The 18,648-nt window shown below is 37.0% G+C and overlaps 1 protein-coding gene across 1 annotated transcript in view; it reads left to right on the top strand.

Moving 5' to 3' along the window:
• Faah2 (fatty acid amide hydrolase 2) overlaps nt 1-18,648 on the top strand; it is a 296,926-nt gene that overhangs the window by 243,292 nt on the left and 34,986 nt on the right. The window contains exon 12 of the mRNA XM_004644818.2: nt 2,669-2,863. Coding sequence (XP_004644875.1) covers nt 2,669-2,863 — 195 coding nt within the window. The remainder of the gene's footprint in view (nt 1-2,668; nt 2,864-18,648) is intronic.

Here is an 18,648-nt window from a genome sequence, read left to right as displayed (position 1 = left end):
TAATGGGTATTCCATTCCCATTAAATATTGTAAGCAAGTGAATTCACCAAAATCATCCAATATAATCCAATAGTCCATAACAGTAGTGGGTTATCTATGGAACTGGAAAATTCAGAAGATATTTACTTGGATCTTTTATACCTCAGCATATTAATATGGCATTGATTTTTATGCCTCATGTTTATACTTTTCTGCTAGATTGTTACGATCAAGATAAAGCAAGACCTATATAACAAAAAAGGTAACTTTTGTATCTGACAAGGTTTGTCAATTCCCCACAGGAGTTTCCCTGAAACTATGTACAGCAGTTTGTAGATCTTTTTTCAGTGTCAGTCATGTGGGGGTGTTACAGCCATTGCTTGACCAATTTGCCCTCTGTGAAAGCCTGAGAGAATGTTTCTCTCTGGGTGACTCTCCTTAGGCACACTCTACACCATCAATCACATTGCTCTGTGGCCCCAGAATCTGCTTGATCAGAAAATTTGGGACATCACTGAGTTACAAGATGTTACAGTACAGCTTCTCTTATGTCCTGAGTCCTCACTGACCTTGAAGGCTTAGGGCCAAAATATTGACTATCCTTGTAGCCCTTCTTTTTTCTCTAATATTTCAAGTTTAAAAGGATTGTGCTTCTAATGCACATGCGATGTAATCTAGTGCTGCAAGTGTTGGTAATTTTTGGTTTATTTATAAATTTATAAAGAGATCATGGAACATTAAAGCCCAGTAAGTAAAAACTACTTGTTACTTTATTATCGATGCAGAGTTTGATTTTAAGAGATGTCAATTATTAGAAATTATTGTCCTGTGCTTTAAATGGCAATTGTTCTCTTAATGCATTAAGGACAAGAAGCATTCAGGACACACATCTAATACCTGGTAGAGTTAAATTCCTTAAAATGATCGGCATTCCAACTACTAATATTCTCTTTCTTATGTTTAGTCATAAAAAATGAAAAAGAATATACTGACTGGATGTCTTCAAGCAATTACAGACTTTTCTGGTAGTAGTTTCACTCAGACAAAAATCATGTTTTCTTATTTTAAATGATACAGGTATTTTATCTCTATTCGGGAAAGTTAACTAAACTAATATACTTTGTGATAACCATTTAAAATAACAAGCCCAAATGGAGATAATAGTGAAATCTTTGTCATTCTAACAAAAATGAAAACTGTGTAAGGAAAGATGATCCCTGCCCTCTCTCCCAGTTTGCCTTATGGAATGTTATTCCTCCAAAGGAACTTGTTTTGCTGGTGCATGCCTCTAATTCTAACATGCTTAGAGGCTTAGGCAGAAGTATCAAAGATACATATCAGCTAGGATTAATTAGTAACTTATTGAGACAATGTCTGAGATAAATTAAATGCAGGCTGTGGATGTAGCTTACTGTGAAGACTCTGGATTCAGTCACTGACTGCATATACACACAAAAAATACTGGAGAGTCCAGAGGATTTAGATAGACATGGAAATATGCACAAATCTGTGACATGCCAAAGGGAACTGAATCTTTGAGTGCTATGAAATTTATTACTTTCCCAAGGAGAAGAAAGGAAAAGTCCCTGCTTTGCTTTGATTGAAACCCATCCCACATTTTAAGAGGGAAGCATTTCCTGGTGATTTTGCCAGATAGAGCTTTTGTAATTTTCTATGGCTTGGCTTGAAAAATCAAACATGGAGTTTTAGCTAGGAATTAGATTGTTCAGTAAACATATCTTAAACTATAGCTAAAATCATAGCATGATTTACAGTAACAAAAGTTAGGAACATCCTATGTGTATAAATACGGTAAAATAAGTATAGAACTGCTGTAATCATTTAAAGCCAACTTTATAAAAATAAATGACATAAGAATAATAATAGTAAGTGGAAAAAGTAGTACATTGTACACATAGTATAAGCTCTAGTAAGGGACATATTAGAACTTATATATAATAACAAGTCGTATGTAATAACATGTTGTAATCATTTCAATTGAGAGTCATATATCTGTGTACAATTTTATACAAGAAATTTCACTGATAGTCCATGACTTACAAGTTCCTTTCCTGATGATGAAAAGCATTTTGTGTTTTAAAATGAGCAAATTGTATTTTTAAATATGTAATTGTTTAATTTTAAGGTTCAATTATGAATCAGCTTAATGTGAAGAATAAGCTTAAATGTGTGTATGTTCATGATGTTTCAATGAAATCATTGAAAACTTTGTACATTGAATAATACTCTAAAGTGTAATTTTGCTATACATTTTGTTAAGAATTTTGTGACTGAAAAGACATATAAATATTTATTTTGTTTAAATAGCCCACAGAGTAAAAACTCATAGGATCATTAAAGAAAAACAAAAATGTGGTACATTTTTACAATGAAAATATATACCAATAATTATATAATGGGTTTTCAATGATGTGAAAATTTTAATGATAAATTATTCTGTGTCAAATATTATAAATTCTCTACATAGCATTAAATAAAAAGACTTGACCGAGTCAAAAGTTACATGATCAAATATGTTTTCTATATAGGTGGTAAGGTTATAACATTTTCCTTTTAGCTTTTATTTCTCAAATTTTTACCATGAATTTGTAATGCTAGAACAAGAAAATATAGAGATTTTTAACTTAGGTTTTTTTAACTTAGCTTGTTGAATGTTATCATTCTGTAGGACTGGCTTTGTTTGAAGAAAAATTCAAATACAACAGTGAGAAGTGCAAAAAGTATAAGAAGGTGGAAGAAAGTCTCTACAAAGACCTAGTGGAGATGTTAGGTGATGATGGTGTGTTATTATATCCTTCACATCCCACAGTAGCTCCAAAACATTATGTTCCTCTAACAAGGCCTTTCAACTTTGCTTACACAGGTACTAAATTATATTCCTTGAATTTTGTAATCTTAAAAAATGAAGATGTATTTAAGACTAACAATTTCCCTTCCCTGTTGTTTATAAGCTTTATCATATGACGACTGAAAACAAATTGCAGAAAAGTTGCTAATATGTTACATGGAAGATAGTTTACTAATAACCAGTCTTTCTATAAGACCATTTAATTCACTGAGAATTTTACATAAGCGATTCTTATGGAAGTGTGTTATTACTGAATCCAACATCTTCCTTGGCTTCTTCAGCACATAATAAAGCCAAATTAGACTTTATTCCAAGATGTGTGGCTTCTCATGAGATTCTAGTACAGAAGACAATTATTTAAAGGGACATTATTTCCCTTGGCTATTTTATCTTCTAAATTTTATTAATTCAATTTTTCACCCAATTCATTCTTTCTCAGTTATTAGTGTTATGAAGTCTCTCAAATATGCACCTTGTCCATTTTTGTGATTTATTCAGAGTTTCTTCTAGAAAATAATAATATTCTCTGAGATTAAGATAGAAACATCCTTATTAAATATGCATTACCATTTTAGAAATCAATAGTCCACTTACACTTGGAATTTCTATTCCTATTTATGTAAATTTAAAGCTTCAGTTATGGCATCATCTGCGTGTCTTGGAGCAAGACACTGAAATTGGCTGCAAAGAGAATGGAATAAAGCATCTGCAAGCTTAGGCAAGCACAGGAATCATGGTTCAAAACCCAGCATCACATGCCATGTCAGCTCTGCCCCCAGGGCAGGGTTGGCCAGAGTCTATATGTATTGTCAGATGTCTGTAACCTCAGCACTGGGAAGGCTGAAAGCAGGAGGATGACCACAAGTCTGAGCTATGTAGTGAGACCCTGCCATAACCAAATACATTTAAAAAAAGGCAAAAACTTTCTGAATATATGTTTTCATATAGGAAGTCTACAGTGTTCCTGTCAAAATTAGATCAAGTAATGTACAGAAAGCAATTAATTTGTGAATTCTTGAGAGTTTACATAGAGAAGGAGGTTATATAATACCTATGGATAGTACCAGTGTATGAACATCATCAATCAGCTGATTAGATAATTTGGTATAAGAATGTACTGCTACTCCCAGTCTTGCTGTGCCTGTCCCCATGGCCGCCATGACTCCTAGCCCCACTAATAAAGGGATGAACTGGACTGCCCTCTTTGTGTGGCTGATAGCATAATCTAAACTGGGAAGGGGTACAGGATCATTACCAGAGAAGACATCTATATCAGGCAATAAAATTGCCATGACACACAGTCCAATCCAGTTGGTAGGTAAATATGTGAAGGCTAAATTTCCCCCACATACAAGCACATGTCACTTTTTTTTGGCAAATAGGGCTACTGTAGTTAAGTATTTGATTGCAGCTGGTGAAGGTAACAAATCCTACATCAACAGTGAAGCTATCATTGTGGAAGCTTCCTTCTATACAGGAAGAATTGCACAGGAGATAATCCCCCCAGAGATGGTGGCTCTGGCTAATGCCTGCCAGTCCTCTGGAGTAAGCTAATTGTCAGCCACAGTTTCTAAAATGGCTGTGGTGTATGGAGCCGTGGCTCTGTATTGAGCAACCGCTGCTGCCATTCTGGAGCAGGGGTCTTGTGGCTTTCCCCTCAAGGCAAAGTCCCTGACCTTAGCAGTTCTAAGGCTGTAAAGGGTGGAGACCTGCCTCCTCCTGTGATACCCTCAGGCCAGCCTTCCCATTCTCAGGTTCCTTCCCGGAAATGGAGATACTCCTTCTCTATGAGATTCTCTCAGCTCCATCTTTGCAGTCTACAGCTTTCTTGGTGCTTTCTTTCTGGCCAAGTTCACAACATTTTAAATCCTCCTGCTGGGCTCCTTGCTCTTTATTCTCAACATAAATCTGGCTTCCTGGTTTCAATTTCAAGATGAGTTTTACATTTTTGTCCTTGTAGTATATTTTCACCCTTTTTTAATCACATTAGCAACAACCAGGTCACAGTGTCTCTGGGATAAGATTTCATCAATTAAATTCCAGTAGGAAAAGGCCATAACAGGTCTAAAAGTCTCATAATAATCCTTAAGGGCATCACCAACCCTTTTCTATCGCCTCTGATCAATAGTTCCTTCAATAGGGAACCATGGGCAAACTTGTTTAATATATCCAAAATATTGACACAAATTCTTAATTTTAACCTTTACTCCTCGTACCTTTAATGCTTTGCTCAAACTTTCTACAAATACCTCATGTTCACTTAATGCTTGTCCCTTGCCGAAGGGAAGGGGAAAGGGGTGCCATCCGCTTACCAATGTTCAGACGTCGCAGCAGGCAACTGTGGTGCAGGCCTCTTTTATTCTCTCTTTTGCCTCTTTTACTTTCTCTTTTGCCAAATTTCTCTTGCCGGCTCTCTTGGACAGTGCTGTCGCTGTATCCTCCATACCAGGTGCCCCATTGCTGGGTGCCACTTGTCCTGAACCAGCGGGTCAGTCAACGAAGGTCACCTGAGAGAGAAGCAGGAAATTGAAGAACTTGGTTGGGGTTTGTGTTTTTCATCCTCTGGTCCAACTTGTGTTTTTCATTTGGGGACATGAGGCTATTTTAACTGAAAGCTTTTACTGAAATCTGTAAACTTCTTACATTCACTGATGTCATTTTCCATTGTTAACACCTTTATTTCGCCCACTGATTTTCACTACTCATGTTGTTTAATATATTTCTCTGATCAGACATTTTAACTTTTTTAACTTTGTTGACTTCTATTTTTGGGCATATTTTTTCATGTTTGTGAATTTTGAAAGGTTTTCTTGTCACAAAATGCCCTTATTTCTTCATATATCTTTAAAGATTTTTTTTTTGGATATATAATTATGGTTTGAAAGTTGTTTCCTTTAGAGTTCAAACCACTTCGCTCTTAGGCTTTAGTTTCTCTTGAAAAATGTTCTATAATTCTAATAGATTTTTTAAAAATTGTTTATTTTATTTTCTATGAAAACATGTAAGATAGTGTCCCATTGTACATAAGGGATTCTGTCAATGTTATGTCATGGGGGGATAGTTTCTTCAATGTAATTGTTTTGTACTCAATAGTTTTCAATCATTTGTATATTGATTTGTTTCTTCATACTGACAAAGGGCAAAAATGATCCTTGTGGGTGACCTCCAAGTGATATAGGGGAAAATGAAACTCCCAATCTGAAAGGTAACTGGGATGAGTTCGTGTTCTCTGAAACCAAAGAATAAATTTTAGGAACAAATAGAGGTTCTGAGCAAAATATATTTACTGGGGAATGAAAGCTCTTGTCCCAGAAAGGAACAGGAGGGGTGCCCCAGTTGTTGGTCCCTATGAAGCTGTCTTTCCCAGAGAATTTTATAGAATAAAATCATGTGAGTCTGAGGTAGAGAACATGGGAATTCACTTAGTTGGGCATGAGGTGGGACAAAACTATAGTCAACCAATGAGATTACCAGCATCATTTATTGCTTAGGTAAAATTGATTAAGTTCAGGGCAAAATGGGGAAGTGAGTCACATATGAAGAGGGCATGAATGTAGAACAGGACTTTGTCCAATAGCTAGCCAGTAATATTTGGATTAGTGACTCTTCCTGGCTTCCTCAAGGTGATGATCAGTACCAGATGCTGATTTTTAGAGAGGTAAGCATTTGTTCGACATTTGGTCTTTAGGTCTGGCCTATAGCAGGGGCATCCATCTCTCTCACAGTTGCAAACCTATCTTGTCTACCATGCTGTCTCCTTGAGAGCCCAGCCTTGTCTGACTGCCTATAATATTTCTATCTAATTCGACTGCCTGCAACATTCTGCCCTCTGAAGAAGTAACCCAAATTGTCATGATGGAATCATGGTTGATGACCACTCTGGCTTATTCAGGCTGAAATGGGTGGTAGTTGTGAAATGGAACTCAGATATATTCTTCAGAAGTTCTGTCTAAAGGCCCTCAAGAGACACCAGGCATTATTATCTTGGGTCAGGAGAATAGCTTTAAATCTGGAGAATACAAAACCAAAGAAACAATCATGCATGGGTCAAACAATCACATCAACAGGATAATTATGAATATAGTGAAAGATGATTTTCACCAAAGAAACAGTAATGTCCTCCACAAAGATGATAAAAATAGAGTCCAGAGGACCTCAGCATCTCCCATACCATTGATTTGATATCTAATGTTTTGAAAAGATATTGTGACATTAACAGAAAGATCTGGAAGGTAATTAACCTTTTTCAAGTTTGTAATTGTAAAAAGACTAATTAAAACTTTTTTGTAGTTTCATTAGCAGAGATCTCTTAAGCTTGGGGGTTAATCTCTTTTTTATCTTCCATGGCCATTGGGTATTATCTCATTTTTTTCATAATAATAATATTGTTGCCTTACTGGTTGTCCAAAGTACAAGATGCAGACATGGTATCCTATTTACAAACACTATTAGAACAAATCTTTCTATTCATTGCATTAAGAGAATGTAGCTGTATATTTATCCTAATTATTTTGAATACACAGATGCAAAATGGTCGTTCAATTGTATCCCCCTTTTTTGTTTAGTTGGGTCATTTAAATATCACAGGTGTGTGAATTCAGCAAAATATTCCAATATAGTACAATAGTCCACAATAGTAGTGGGTTTGTTGCAAGACTGGCAATGTCAGAAGTTGTTAACTTGAGCCTTATAGAGCTCAGCATATTAATATGGTTTTACTATTTATACTTCATTTTTATAATTTTCTGCTGGATAATTTAGACAAAGATAAAGCAATAACTATATAACAGGAAATGTAGCTTTTATATCTGATAAGGTCAGTCAAATCCCCTTTGGACTTATCCTGATACCCTGTACAGAAGTTTGTAGATCCTTTGTCAGTATCAGCCATGTGGATTTGTGACAAATGAATTGACCTTTTATATCTCACCAACTCTTTTGTTATTTAGTGCACATGAACTGTAAGACCTAGGGAAAACACTGAGTACTCTCTAGTTGGCAAGTGGGCCTACTGTCAGGGTAACTACTGACAAATATTATGAGTATTTATTAAAATTTTAACAAGTTTTTTCCTTATATTGGTAGTTAACATGCATTCCCTTGGGCTGAGTGGCAAACATCTATAATCTTATCAATCTGAAACTTTCTCTGATTCTATCATGAGCACTTTTTACCCCCTCTCTACCAGCTTCAGATATTTTTTGCCTGAAATGTCCCTTCTCTCTGTCTGAATCCAGGGAAGCATAACTTTTTCCCTGTTTCCAGACTGACTTTCATGCTTGTAAGCTGCTGGTATCACTATTTTCATTTTCTGTCTATATTTTTATTCTGTGTATTATCTAGTATGAAACACATTCTGAGCAATTTCTATCACCTGAGCCAAATTATTCCTGCAAACCCTTCTAACTTCTGTGCTTGTGTCAGAAATCTGCAGCCTACTGGACAAGGTATAACATTTTACTTTTAAGGACTCCATTGTAAACAAGGGGAGCTACCAAGGGATTATTCCTTTTAACACCATGGCTCTGAGTTTTATGTTCCAAAGACAACGCCTGGCTCTATACATAGCCCAAAGCTATTTAGCATGGTACAGTCAGTGTTTCTAGACATTTTTATTAGCAGAATTTTATCTGTTTTTTTGAATCTTCTTAACTAGTGAAATACTTTTTAAGTCTTGTACGTGAACAACAATATATATTATATTTGTAAAAACTAGTCAGCATTAGTTTGATTATTTAGCAGCTGGAATATAGTATAGTATCTCAGTGACAACTGAAGCAAGATGTCGTCTAAAGTCTGTTTCTATTGAGGTACAATGTGTGGAAGGAAAGTCAGGGTTGGAGAAGGACAAGGAGACCTGTGCCTATGTCCAGCAATAGGTTGGGTTTCCTTTCACTCTATAGTCATGATTATCCAGGGCACCACCTTTCAGGTGACAGGTGGAGATAACATCTGGCCTGAGAGAGGAGGCTGGCCCCAGGCCCTTTTTTCTTACTGGACCACCTGGGAAGCTGATTCTGAGCTCTGGGATCTCCACCTCATAGTGCAGTCTCACTTTCTAGTGGCTACCTTGGCAGTCAGGGCATGGATTGTGAACCTCTTAAGGCAGTTCCAATTTTGGTGGTCTGGCTTCTGAGAGTAGTAGAAGGTGAACCTCATCAGATGAACCTCATGTGGTTGAGTTCTTCTTTGAGCCCCGAGAATCAGACTTATGATCTGTTTTGAAGACTATAACAAAGGCAGCTCTTTTTGATTTCTTTGCTTTCTCTCCCTGGTGTTCTCCCAGTCCTGAGTATCGGACACTAAGGAAGCACATTTTACTAAAATATTGAGCTAGTTATCTAGAGCAAAGCTATCTTTTATAGCTTTTTTCTAATATTTGAAGATGACTATATAATGAATTCATCTGTAAGAATAGTCTGTCCCTCTATTAAACATTCTAAGAAAGCTGAAGGGTGTTTATCTTTCTTATGGTAAACAGCTAAAATTTAAAATAACTAGAAGGCTTGGTGCCAGTTCTTAGACCTTCAAGCATGCACACTTGAAAATATCTTTTCCAGTCTCCTGCCTGGCTATTAGGTGATGAGTGGTCTGACTCCTTTCAATCTGGTTTATAAATCTGAGTAAATAGTCTAAAGACATCAATGCAATTGTCAGGGTCATCTAAAAATTTGTAAGATCTAACTTTATCTGTTTTAGGTCATAGAGAAAAAAGCACATGAACTCTGGAAGTTCCAAACTGTCTTTTTGTTTCTTTAAAGGGTATTGTCCTTGAGGAGCTTGCGTAAACCCAACTGCGGATGGGTATAGCCCTCTAGAGGCCTGGAATTTAACTTGTCTAGAACCTCACCCTTTGGAATAGCCAAATAGGGGAAACCTTACTTTCAATAATGGTGGGTGAGGCTGAATTGCCTATTTCTCCTGTTGCTCACATCTACATTTCAAAAGAACAATTACAATATTGTTATTGTTATTAAATAACAATAACCTTTTCAAAGCAAAAAAAAATTTGAACATAAGACTTTTTTACCATTTTGCTTTTTATAGCATCTTTCTATTAAAATAGTGTCATAATTGATATTTCCATTGGCATTCCATTTGGATTAAATGGCTTTTTTTTAGTGTGTAAGGATCAAACATCTCCCAGTACCTAATGAAATACTCTAAAGGAGTAAGAGATTTTGACTGTGAAATATCCTGGAATTCAATAGAAATTACCATTTTGGGCATCCCCACCTACTTTCTAATTGATTTCTCCACCTACGTGTCCCTGCTTAGCCCTCTCCAGAGCAGGTGAATGTTCCTGTTGGAGATAAGGGAGACAAGATCCCACTGGCCTATCCACCCTCAAACCAGTGTGTGATTCCTATTTCCTGAAACATCTCACAAATCCTTCACATATTCTTATTGAATATTTGTGAATATAAGTTACAATTGGTCTGGTTACCAGAATGTCTGCAGAAGGAAGCATAACTATCATATAAAAATGTGAGTTGAAAGTAGAGTACTTCTCAGGCTACAGAAGTCACTTTTAGAGACAGATATAACAATTGACTGGTGGGAATCCGCCCCATGCACTGAGCCAAGTCTCCAGACACTTGTATTTTCCATTCAATAACCTAGGTAAACATTTTTAACAACTGGACAAGATTTAAATTTGAAGCTCACAGATGAGACTTATATATATATTGCCTACCATCACATTTTACATGTTGGTAAAAATATTTTAAGGCTGAAAAAAATCTCTTTTCTTACTCTTAAACATGTAAGTTACATGTGTAAATCATTATACCCAGTAGCCACTGGAAAATGCAAACTATTGCAAGCTATTTAAGCCTAATTTCTGAAGGAGTGATTCATTAACTTGTTCTACTGAAAGGATCAGGTATAATAGGTAAGTGACGACCTTTCAGTGGTCAAGAGGCAGTTTTCACCACAGTACCTTCTGGTATGGCCATGACCCCTCAGGTGTTCTCAGTTTCTATTGAATCACACAACCAGATCTCAATCCCAAGACAGGAATACAGTGGTTTCTCTGGTCAACATTCCATAAGCCATTGGCTTCAATGGGCATTCACCAAAGAATGGCTGGAGAAATCTGTCCTCTGCTTCAAAGACTGACAGCTGCTCTCGGAGCATTTACTAGCTGACAGAGTAGCAACTGTTTGTCCAAGTTCTACAAGGGACAGTTAACAGCCTGAGCATGATTACCTAGTATATTACAATAAGTGTTTTAAAATCTACAACTTCTCTTATGCATCTAAGTGATAACTAGACGTAGGAGAAAAAGTTGATATCCTCCCTCACTCAAAATGTGTTTTGGTCCCATTAGTGTGCTGCTTTTGAGGCTGGCCAAATATCTTAGTGGATTAAAGTGCCCAAAGCAGGAACAGGGGCCAGGGGTTTGATCCCAGGGCCTGCTGTGCCAGCCCTGCCCTCGGGGCTCACTGTGATGGCAATTGAGCCTGGGTGTGGTGGCCTGCACCTGCAATCTCAGCACTTTTGAGGCTGTAAACAGGAGACACACTATGAGTCTGATCTTCTAGTGAGACTCTGAACACCATGCTGACCCTTGCCTAAAATACAGAAAAAAAAAATCATGCTGCTTTTGGAGAATGCTCTTTTTGGTGTGACCCAGAAGTCAGCTGTCTCCACTGTGTCTCATGTTTAGGGTCCTGAAGGAGACCTGCAAGAACACTAAGACAGGACATGACTTTTATATGTGTCCTCCTGGGTGGGCATAGTTCCTCTTTGTCTCATTTGATGCAGAGCCTGTGTATGTGTCCTTTTTCTAAAATGACTTTCCAGATCCAGCCATAGCCTAGGCCCGGTGAGTGTGTGGGAGAGCTTCAGGCTACCATGCACAGGTGGAACCTGTCCAGTCCAAGCCCAGGCACAGAGTGGGTGAGACTTTCTTCCACCCCCTTGGGATCCCAGCCACCACTCCGCAGTCACGCACACTCCCACCCAGTGAGTGAGAACTACTGCGGCATTCTCAGGATCCCCAGAACCAGCACTAGCCCAGGCCCATGAGTGTGTGGGAGAGCTTCCTCTCCTCGCTACTCCAAGTTGTTCCTTCAGATTAAGCTCAGGCCTGGCATACAAGCCTGGTGTGAAACTATTCAGATGCAGTCCCTGCAGAGAGAGAGTAGAGGACAGAATCATCCTGCTAGCCCAGGAACAGAACATCTTGAGAGAGGGGCACAACACAACAGGTTTACACACAAGGGTTCCAATGGGAAGGAGCTGAGAACAGCAGCCAGACACAAGCCAGGCACAGCTGGATAAATTCAAACTTTGTAAATCTTCACCTGAATTTTGGTAGGTGCTAAGCTTATTACTGCACCAAAGTTCTACAACAATGCTCAGAAGACAGTGCTACACAAAGTGACAATGAGAAGGAGCAAAATGCAATCTCAAACACCAAGCCCACCCATAACAAGTGCAGGAGACACTAACACAGAACAAACTGGGAATCACACAGGTAAAATCAATGAAAACAGCTTTGGAAATAAAGAAACAGCTGCAGAAAGGTATAGAGGAACTAAAATTGGAAAAGAAAAAACAATCCTTGAATTAATAGCATTTATAGTAAAAGAATTAAATGCAGAAACATATGGGGGAAAACAAAAGCCCACCCAGAACAAGTACAGAGGACACTAGCTCAGGTGAAATGTATGAATTAGTAGCGCCCAAAGTAAATAAGCAACAGCAGAAAGATACAGAGGAACTCAGAGTGGAATTATTTTCTGAAATAGAAAAGGAATTATCAGAACTCACACCATCTGAAGTAAAGACTCAAATAGAAAAACATAGGGAGGAAACCCAATCTGAAAATAAACTCTGTGGCAAAAGAATTAACAACTGCTTCTAAAGAAGACATTGATAAAAATTATAGAGGAGATTAGAAAAATGATGGATTCCTTGAATGAACAATACAGGAAACAAAGACATCACAAGAAACAGTCAAAGAGATATAGAGGAACTTAAAATCTAAATCACAAGCTTGCAAAACCATTTGAGTGAAAGTGAAGGAAGAGTTTCAGATCTTGAAGATGCTGGTGCAGCTAGTGAAAAGGTAAGAAAAGATCTCTTAAAACAACTAGGATGCAGGAAAGAATAGTCCATCACCTGGAAGATTAAGCAAAGATGAACAAAGTGAGACTAATAGGCATCAATAAGAAAGAAGGAGTCAATACAAATGACATTAAAAATATGGGCAGAAGTAATAGCAGAAAATTTCCCAAATATGAGGAAACAATCTGACATTCAGGTAACTGAAGCATACAGAACGCCAAGTAACCTCAACCCAATGAAAAACACACTGAGATATATAATAGTCAAGATCCCAGAAGTTCAGCACAAGAATAATCTACTGAAAGCCGCTAGAGAAAAGAAGCAGATCACGTTCAAAGGAAAACCTATCAGAATTACGACCGACTTCTCTTCGCAAACCATGAAGGCAAGAAGAGCATGGAGCAAAGTACTTCAAGTCCTCTATGAAAATAAATTCCATCCCAGACTACTATACCCTGCAAAACCTCTTTTAAGTTTAATGGAGAAGTGAAAAACTTTCATGACAAAGAACAGCTAAAGAATTACATGATGACAAAACCAACCCTACACAGGTTATTGAAAGATGTTCTAGAAAGGGAAGAAAACAATCAAAACTCCACGAATGAGATCTGAAGCAAACAACTAAATAAGGCAAGCAAGTAAACACAGGAGAAAAAGGAGTAAACAACAACAGGTAAATAACATGTCAATCATAAGTCAATACATCTCAATAATAACAATCGATGTAAATGGACTCAATTCACCAATTAAGAGAAATAGACGGGCACAGTGGATTAGGAAACAAAATCCAGCAATATGCTGTATACAAGAAACACGTTTAACTCATAAAGACATTCATAGGATGAAAGTCAAAGGATAGTACAAAATACTACATGTCCCAGCACCTCAGAAAATAGCAGGGGTAGCAATCTTATTCTCAGACAGTCTCAATTTCAAACCAAGATTGAGCAAATGAAATAAAGAAGGCGACTACATACTGGTTCAGGGAAAAATTCAAGAGGAAGTGGTAACACTCATAAATATGTATGCACCAAATATGGGAGCAACCAACTATATAAAGCAAATCTTAATGGACATGAAAAATCTAATATCCAATACCATAATTTTAACAGGATACCTTAGCACACCCTTATCTCCAAAACATAGGTCAACCAAACAAAAACTTAGCAAAGAAATAACAGAACTGAACCAGAGTTTGAAACAAATGGACTTGGTGGACATATACAGAGTGTTGCACCCAAACACAGCTGAATACACATTTTTCTCAGCTGCACATGGGTCATTTTCTAAAATAGACCACATACTGGTCCATAAGTCATGCTTAAATATATGTAGGAAAAGAGAAATTGTCCCATGCACATTATCTGACCACAGTGCAAAGAAATTGGAAATAAATGACAAAATAAACCAGAAAAAAACCCTTACATAAGTGGATATTACTCTGCTGGGAATTTTCCCAGAGGATCTGAAAATGCCATATCATAGTGATATATGTGTGCCTATGTTTATAGCAGTACAATTTTTGATAGCCAAGCCTTGAAAACAACCAAGATGGCCATCACCTGAGGAATGGAGGAAAAGATGTGGTATTTTTATACAATGGAATATTATTCAGCTATAAAAAATGACAAACTCGAGGCCTTTATATTGAAGTGCATGCCCCTTGAAGATATTCTCATAAGTGAAATAAACCAGACACACATGTGTAAATATAGTATAGTTTCCCTAGTATAAGAACTCAAAGAAGAAATACAAAGAGACAGGTACAATACAACTAAAAGGAAAGCAAGAACTTGAGGACTAGACAATGAAAAGAGTGTAAGGAGAAGAGCTAGGAAATATGACAGTGGCAAGCCATATAGTTATATGTAGAAGATGGGAAAGGCAATGTTCTTGAGAATCTTCAGAAGATTTTTGAATCTAGCAGTTAATTGGAACAATTTTCACCCTGACTTACTATATATACGGACACCTGTGAACTAAGCAATTGCACTGAAGATGGCAATTTAGAATTGTAGATTCATGCTTGGAGTGCCTGTCATTCCGGTCTTCTGATTATGGGCTGAATATGGGCTGCTTGTTATGACATGCCAGTTGCTGCCATGCTGTCTCTCGGGTAGATGATTGTTTAAAAATGGGGCTGGTGAATGAAGGCAGGAGACAGGAAAAGGAATGTTGTGGGACTGCCCTGCTACAAGGTTGTATATGGTCAGACGCTATTAATTTGGCCATTTTTTTTCTGTGCTACTGTCCTCTGCACTTGTTTTGGGTGAGCTCAAGACCTGAGATTGCATTTTGCTCCTCTTTGTCATTTTATATAGCACTGTCTACTGAACTTTGGTGTAGAGGTTTGGTGCAGTTGTAACTTTAGCACCTACTAAAATTCAGGTGCCAATATACCAATTTCTAATTCATCCAGTTTTACCTAGCTTGGGTCTGGCTACTGTGATCATCTCCTTCCTGCTGCTGCCCTTGGAGGTGAGCCTGCTCTGCCTCCTCTAGCCAAATGTTCTGCTCTTCGATTAGCTGCATGTTTTTGACCCTAGTCTCACTGCAGGGACTTCAGCTGCAGAGTTTCACTCCAGGCCTGTATGCCAGGCCTGAGCTGTGTGTGGAAGGTTATCAGGGGGCAGGAGAGTGCAGAAGCTCTCCCACACACTCACTGGCCCTGGGCTTTGGTGGATCTGTAAGGCTCGCAAGAGCATGTTGTTTTTTCTCACTCACATGGTGGAGTTTGGCTGACTTTGGAGGGATGGTTGAGGTCCAGAGAATGTGGGGAAAGGTCTCTCTTGTGCAGTGGGCCTGGGCTTGGTCTGTCGTTTGAAGGACAGCACAGAAGCTCTCCAACACATTCTCAGGACCTGAGGTTTGGTGGATCTGGCTCTATGTTCATTTCTACCATTCTTATACCAATTTACACACCCAACAATACAGACAGTTCCACTTTTTCTTTCATCCTGGCTAGAATTGATTTTTGGTTGATTACTTCGTACTAGCTATTTGATTAAGTCTCATTGTTTTTAATTTGCATTTCTCAAATGGCAAATGATGCTGAACACTTTTGCATGTACTTATCCTTTTTTTTGTATTTTAAGGATAGGTCTACAGGGTGTTCAGGGTCTCACTACTAGATCAGACTCATACTGATCCACCTATTTACAGCCCCCCAAGGGCTGGGATTACAGGTGCATGCCACCAAGCCCAGTCTCTATTTATTTTATTTATTTGGTAGACGTCTCACTCCATGCAGGGTTTCAGTGGCTGGGGGGTCATGCCTTTCCAGGACAGTGTGGCATGTTGTGTCAAAGAATCGAACCCCTGTACTTGCTCGGTCCTTGTCCTTGCCTGATGTGTGCTTAGACCACTGAGGTGTCTCCCCGTCTCCCATCCTTGTGATTATCTTTCTTCATCTGAGAAGTGTCGCTAATTTTAGATGTCCATTATTGGTTTGGGTTTTCAAATTCATGAGGTCTAATATTTTGAGTACTTTATATGTTCTAGAGAGTAGTTCTCTCTCAGAAGAGTAACTGGAAAAACTTTTTCAGATTTTCTAGATTGACTCTTTAATTTTGGTGGATTATTTGCAGTGTGGAAGCTTTTAATTTTGTTTTAATCTCATTTGTTGATTCTTAATATTTATTTCATAACTGACTTTTCACTTCGCAGTTCTGGGTATCAAACTTGGGACCTTATGTTTGCAAGTAATGCTCTTATGCCTCTGGGATATATCCCTAGCCTTCGTAACCAGACTTTTGTTTAGAAAGTATTTGCCTTTCCTGTGTCTTCAAGAGTTTTACTTATTCTATTTTCCAGAAGATTGATTATTTTATTTTAATATTTATCTATTTGATCCATTTCAGTTTTAGATTAGTATACATTGAGAGACATTTGTCCAGAATCAATCTTTGCCACATGAATAACCTGCTTTACATGACCACTTGTTAAAAATGCTATGCTGTCTCCATTGAAGGCTACTTTGGCAAAGAGAAGGCAGTTGAGTGTGCATCGAGTTGTTTTTGTTTCCAGTATGCCATTCTCCTGTACTATGTCTTTTGTGTCAATTTATTTTTGATTATCCTCAATGTGATGATTTTTTAATCACTGTATCTTTGTAGTATAACTTCAAGTCTGGTATTATGATGCTCACAGCCTTGCCCATGTTGATTAGAATTAATTTTGTTGTTGCAGGTCTTTCCTTGTTCCATTTAAATTTTAAAATATTTTCTCATTCTGAGAGGAATTCTATTGGAATATTTATTGCTATTAACAAGAGATATACAGATAGATTATAGATAGATATAGACGGAAAGAGAGAAAGAGACAAAGAGAGAGAGAGAGAGAGTTAGTTAGCTAGTTAGTTTTGGAGGTATAGCTATCTTCTCTTCAGGAACAAGGGATATTTTTCCATTTTAAAATGTATTTATTGAACTTTCTTTCATACTTTTCATAATATGATTTTCAGTGTAATTTTTTTCTTTTGTTTAGTTATGTTAATTGCTATGTATTTCATTATTTTGATGCTATTTTGTAAGGTTGTGTTTCCCTAAATTATCTGTTGACTAGTTTGATATCAGTGTACAGGCATGCTATTAATTTTTGACTGATTACTTTGCATGGTGCTATAAATTCTAAGTGTATTTTGGAGGGCTTTTGTCTCATCAATATAGAGCCTGACTTCAGAAAATAATGAAATATATACTTTCTCCTTAGCCATCTTCTTTTTATTTATATTTCTTGTATAGTTGTTATGCTTACTGATTCAGTAACTGTATTGAGCAGGTGTGGTTTTAGTGGGGATCTCTATCTCCTTCCTCATTCTATATGGAAAGTTTTATGGATTTTTCCATTTAGTATGATGTTGGATATTAATTTCCTATAGATGACTTTATCAGATAGAGATAAAGCCTTATTTCAATTCTCTTTAGGTTTTTATCAATCAATGTTGGATTTTATCAAATTATTTATCTGCATCTATTGTTATGGTCCTGTTATGATTATTATCATGCTGTCTTTCTCTTTGATTCTGCTAATGTGATTTACTACATTTGTTAATTTATGTATGCTGAGCAATCCCTGAATCCTGGCTAGGAATACAACTATGACATGGTGTGTAATCTTTTTGATGTTTTGCTGCATTCTGTTTGCCAGTATCTTATCAACTTATATTGGATTATTCAGTATTGTTTTATGTTCTTGATACTTTTTTTGCTAGTTCATATGTATGATAAGAATATTTTTTGAAGTTTACATTTTTGAGATTATTGGCTTTCCAACTAACTACCAATGATATGAATTTCTGCACAAAACATAGTTGTTTCACCCTCTTCATTTCTAATTCTATGAATTTTGCTCTTTACTTTTATAAGGTTGGCTAACAATTTTTTTATATTTCTCTTAATCTTTCCAAATATCTAGTCATTGATTCATCAGTTGATTAGTCTCAACTGCATTAATTTCTGCTCTGTTCTTTGTGATTTACTTTTTAATTTTTTATTCATTTTAATGTGAAAAAAGATAAAATGACAATGAAACATATTCAAAACAGATTAGTAGGATCATTACAATAATTAATACAAGGCATATAGTTGTCTTCATAGGAGTTATTCAGAGGACAAGATGCAGACATAATATCTTATCTAAAGAACATTACTACAAACTCTTATTTTCAGTGAACTAAGAGAAATTAGCTGTACATCTATCCTAACTCTCTTTTTTCTTTTATT

The sequence above is a fragment of the Octodon degus genome, unplaced genomic scaffold (assembly GCF_000260255.1).
Source record: "Octodon degus isolate 3935 unplaced genomic scaffold, OctDeg1.0 scaffold00211, whole genome shotgun sequence".
NCBI classification, from domain to species: domain Eukaryota; kingdom Metazoa; phylum Chordata; class Mammalia; order Rodentia; family Octodontidae; genus Octodon; species Octodon degus.
Note: the sequence above shows the minus strand (reverse complement) of the source record. Positions and strands in the feature narration are given on the sequence as shown.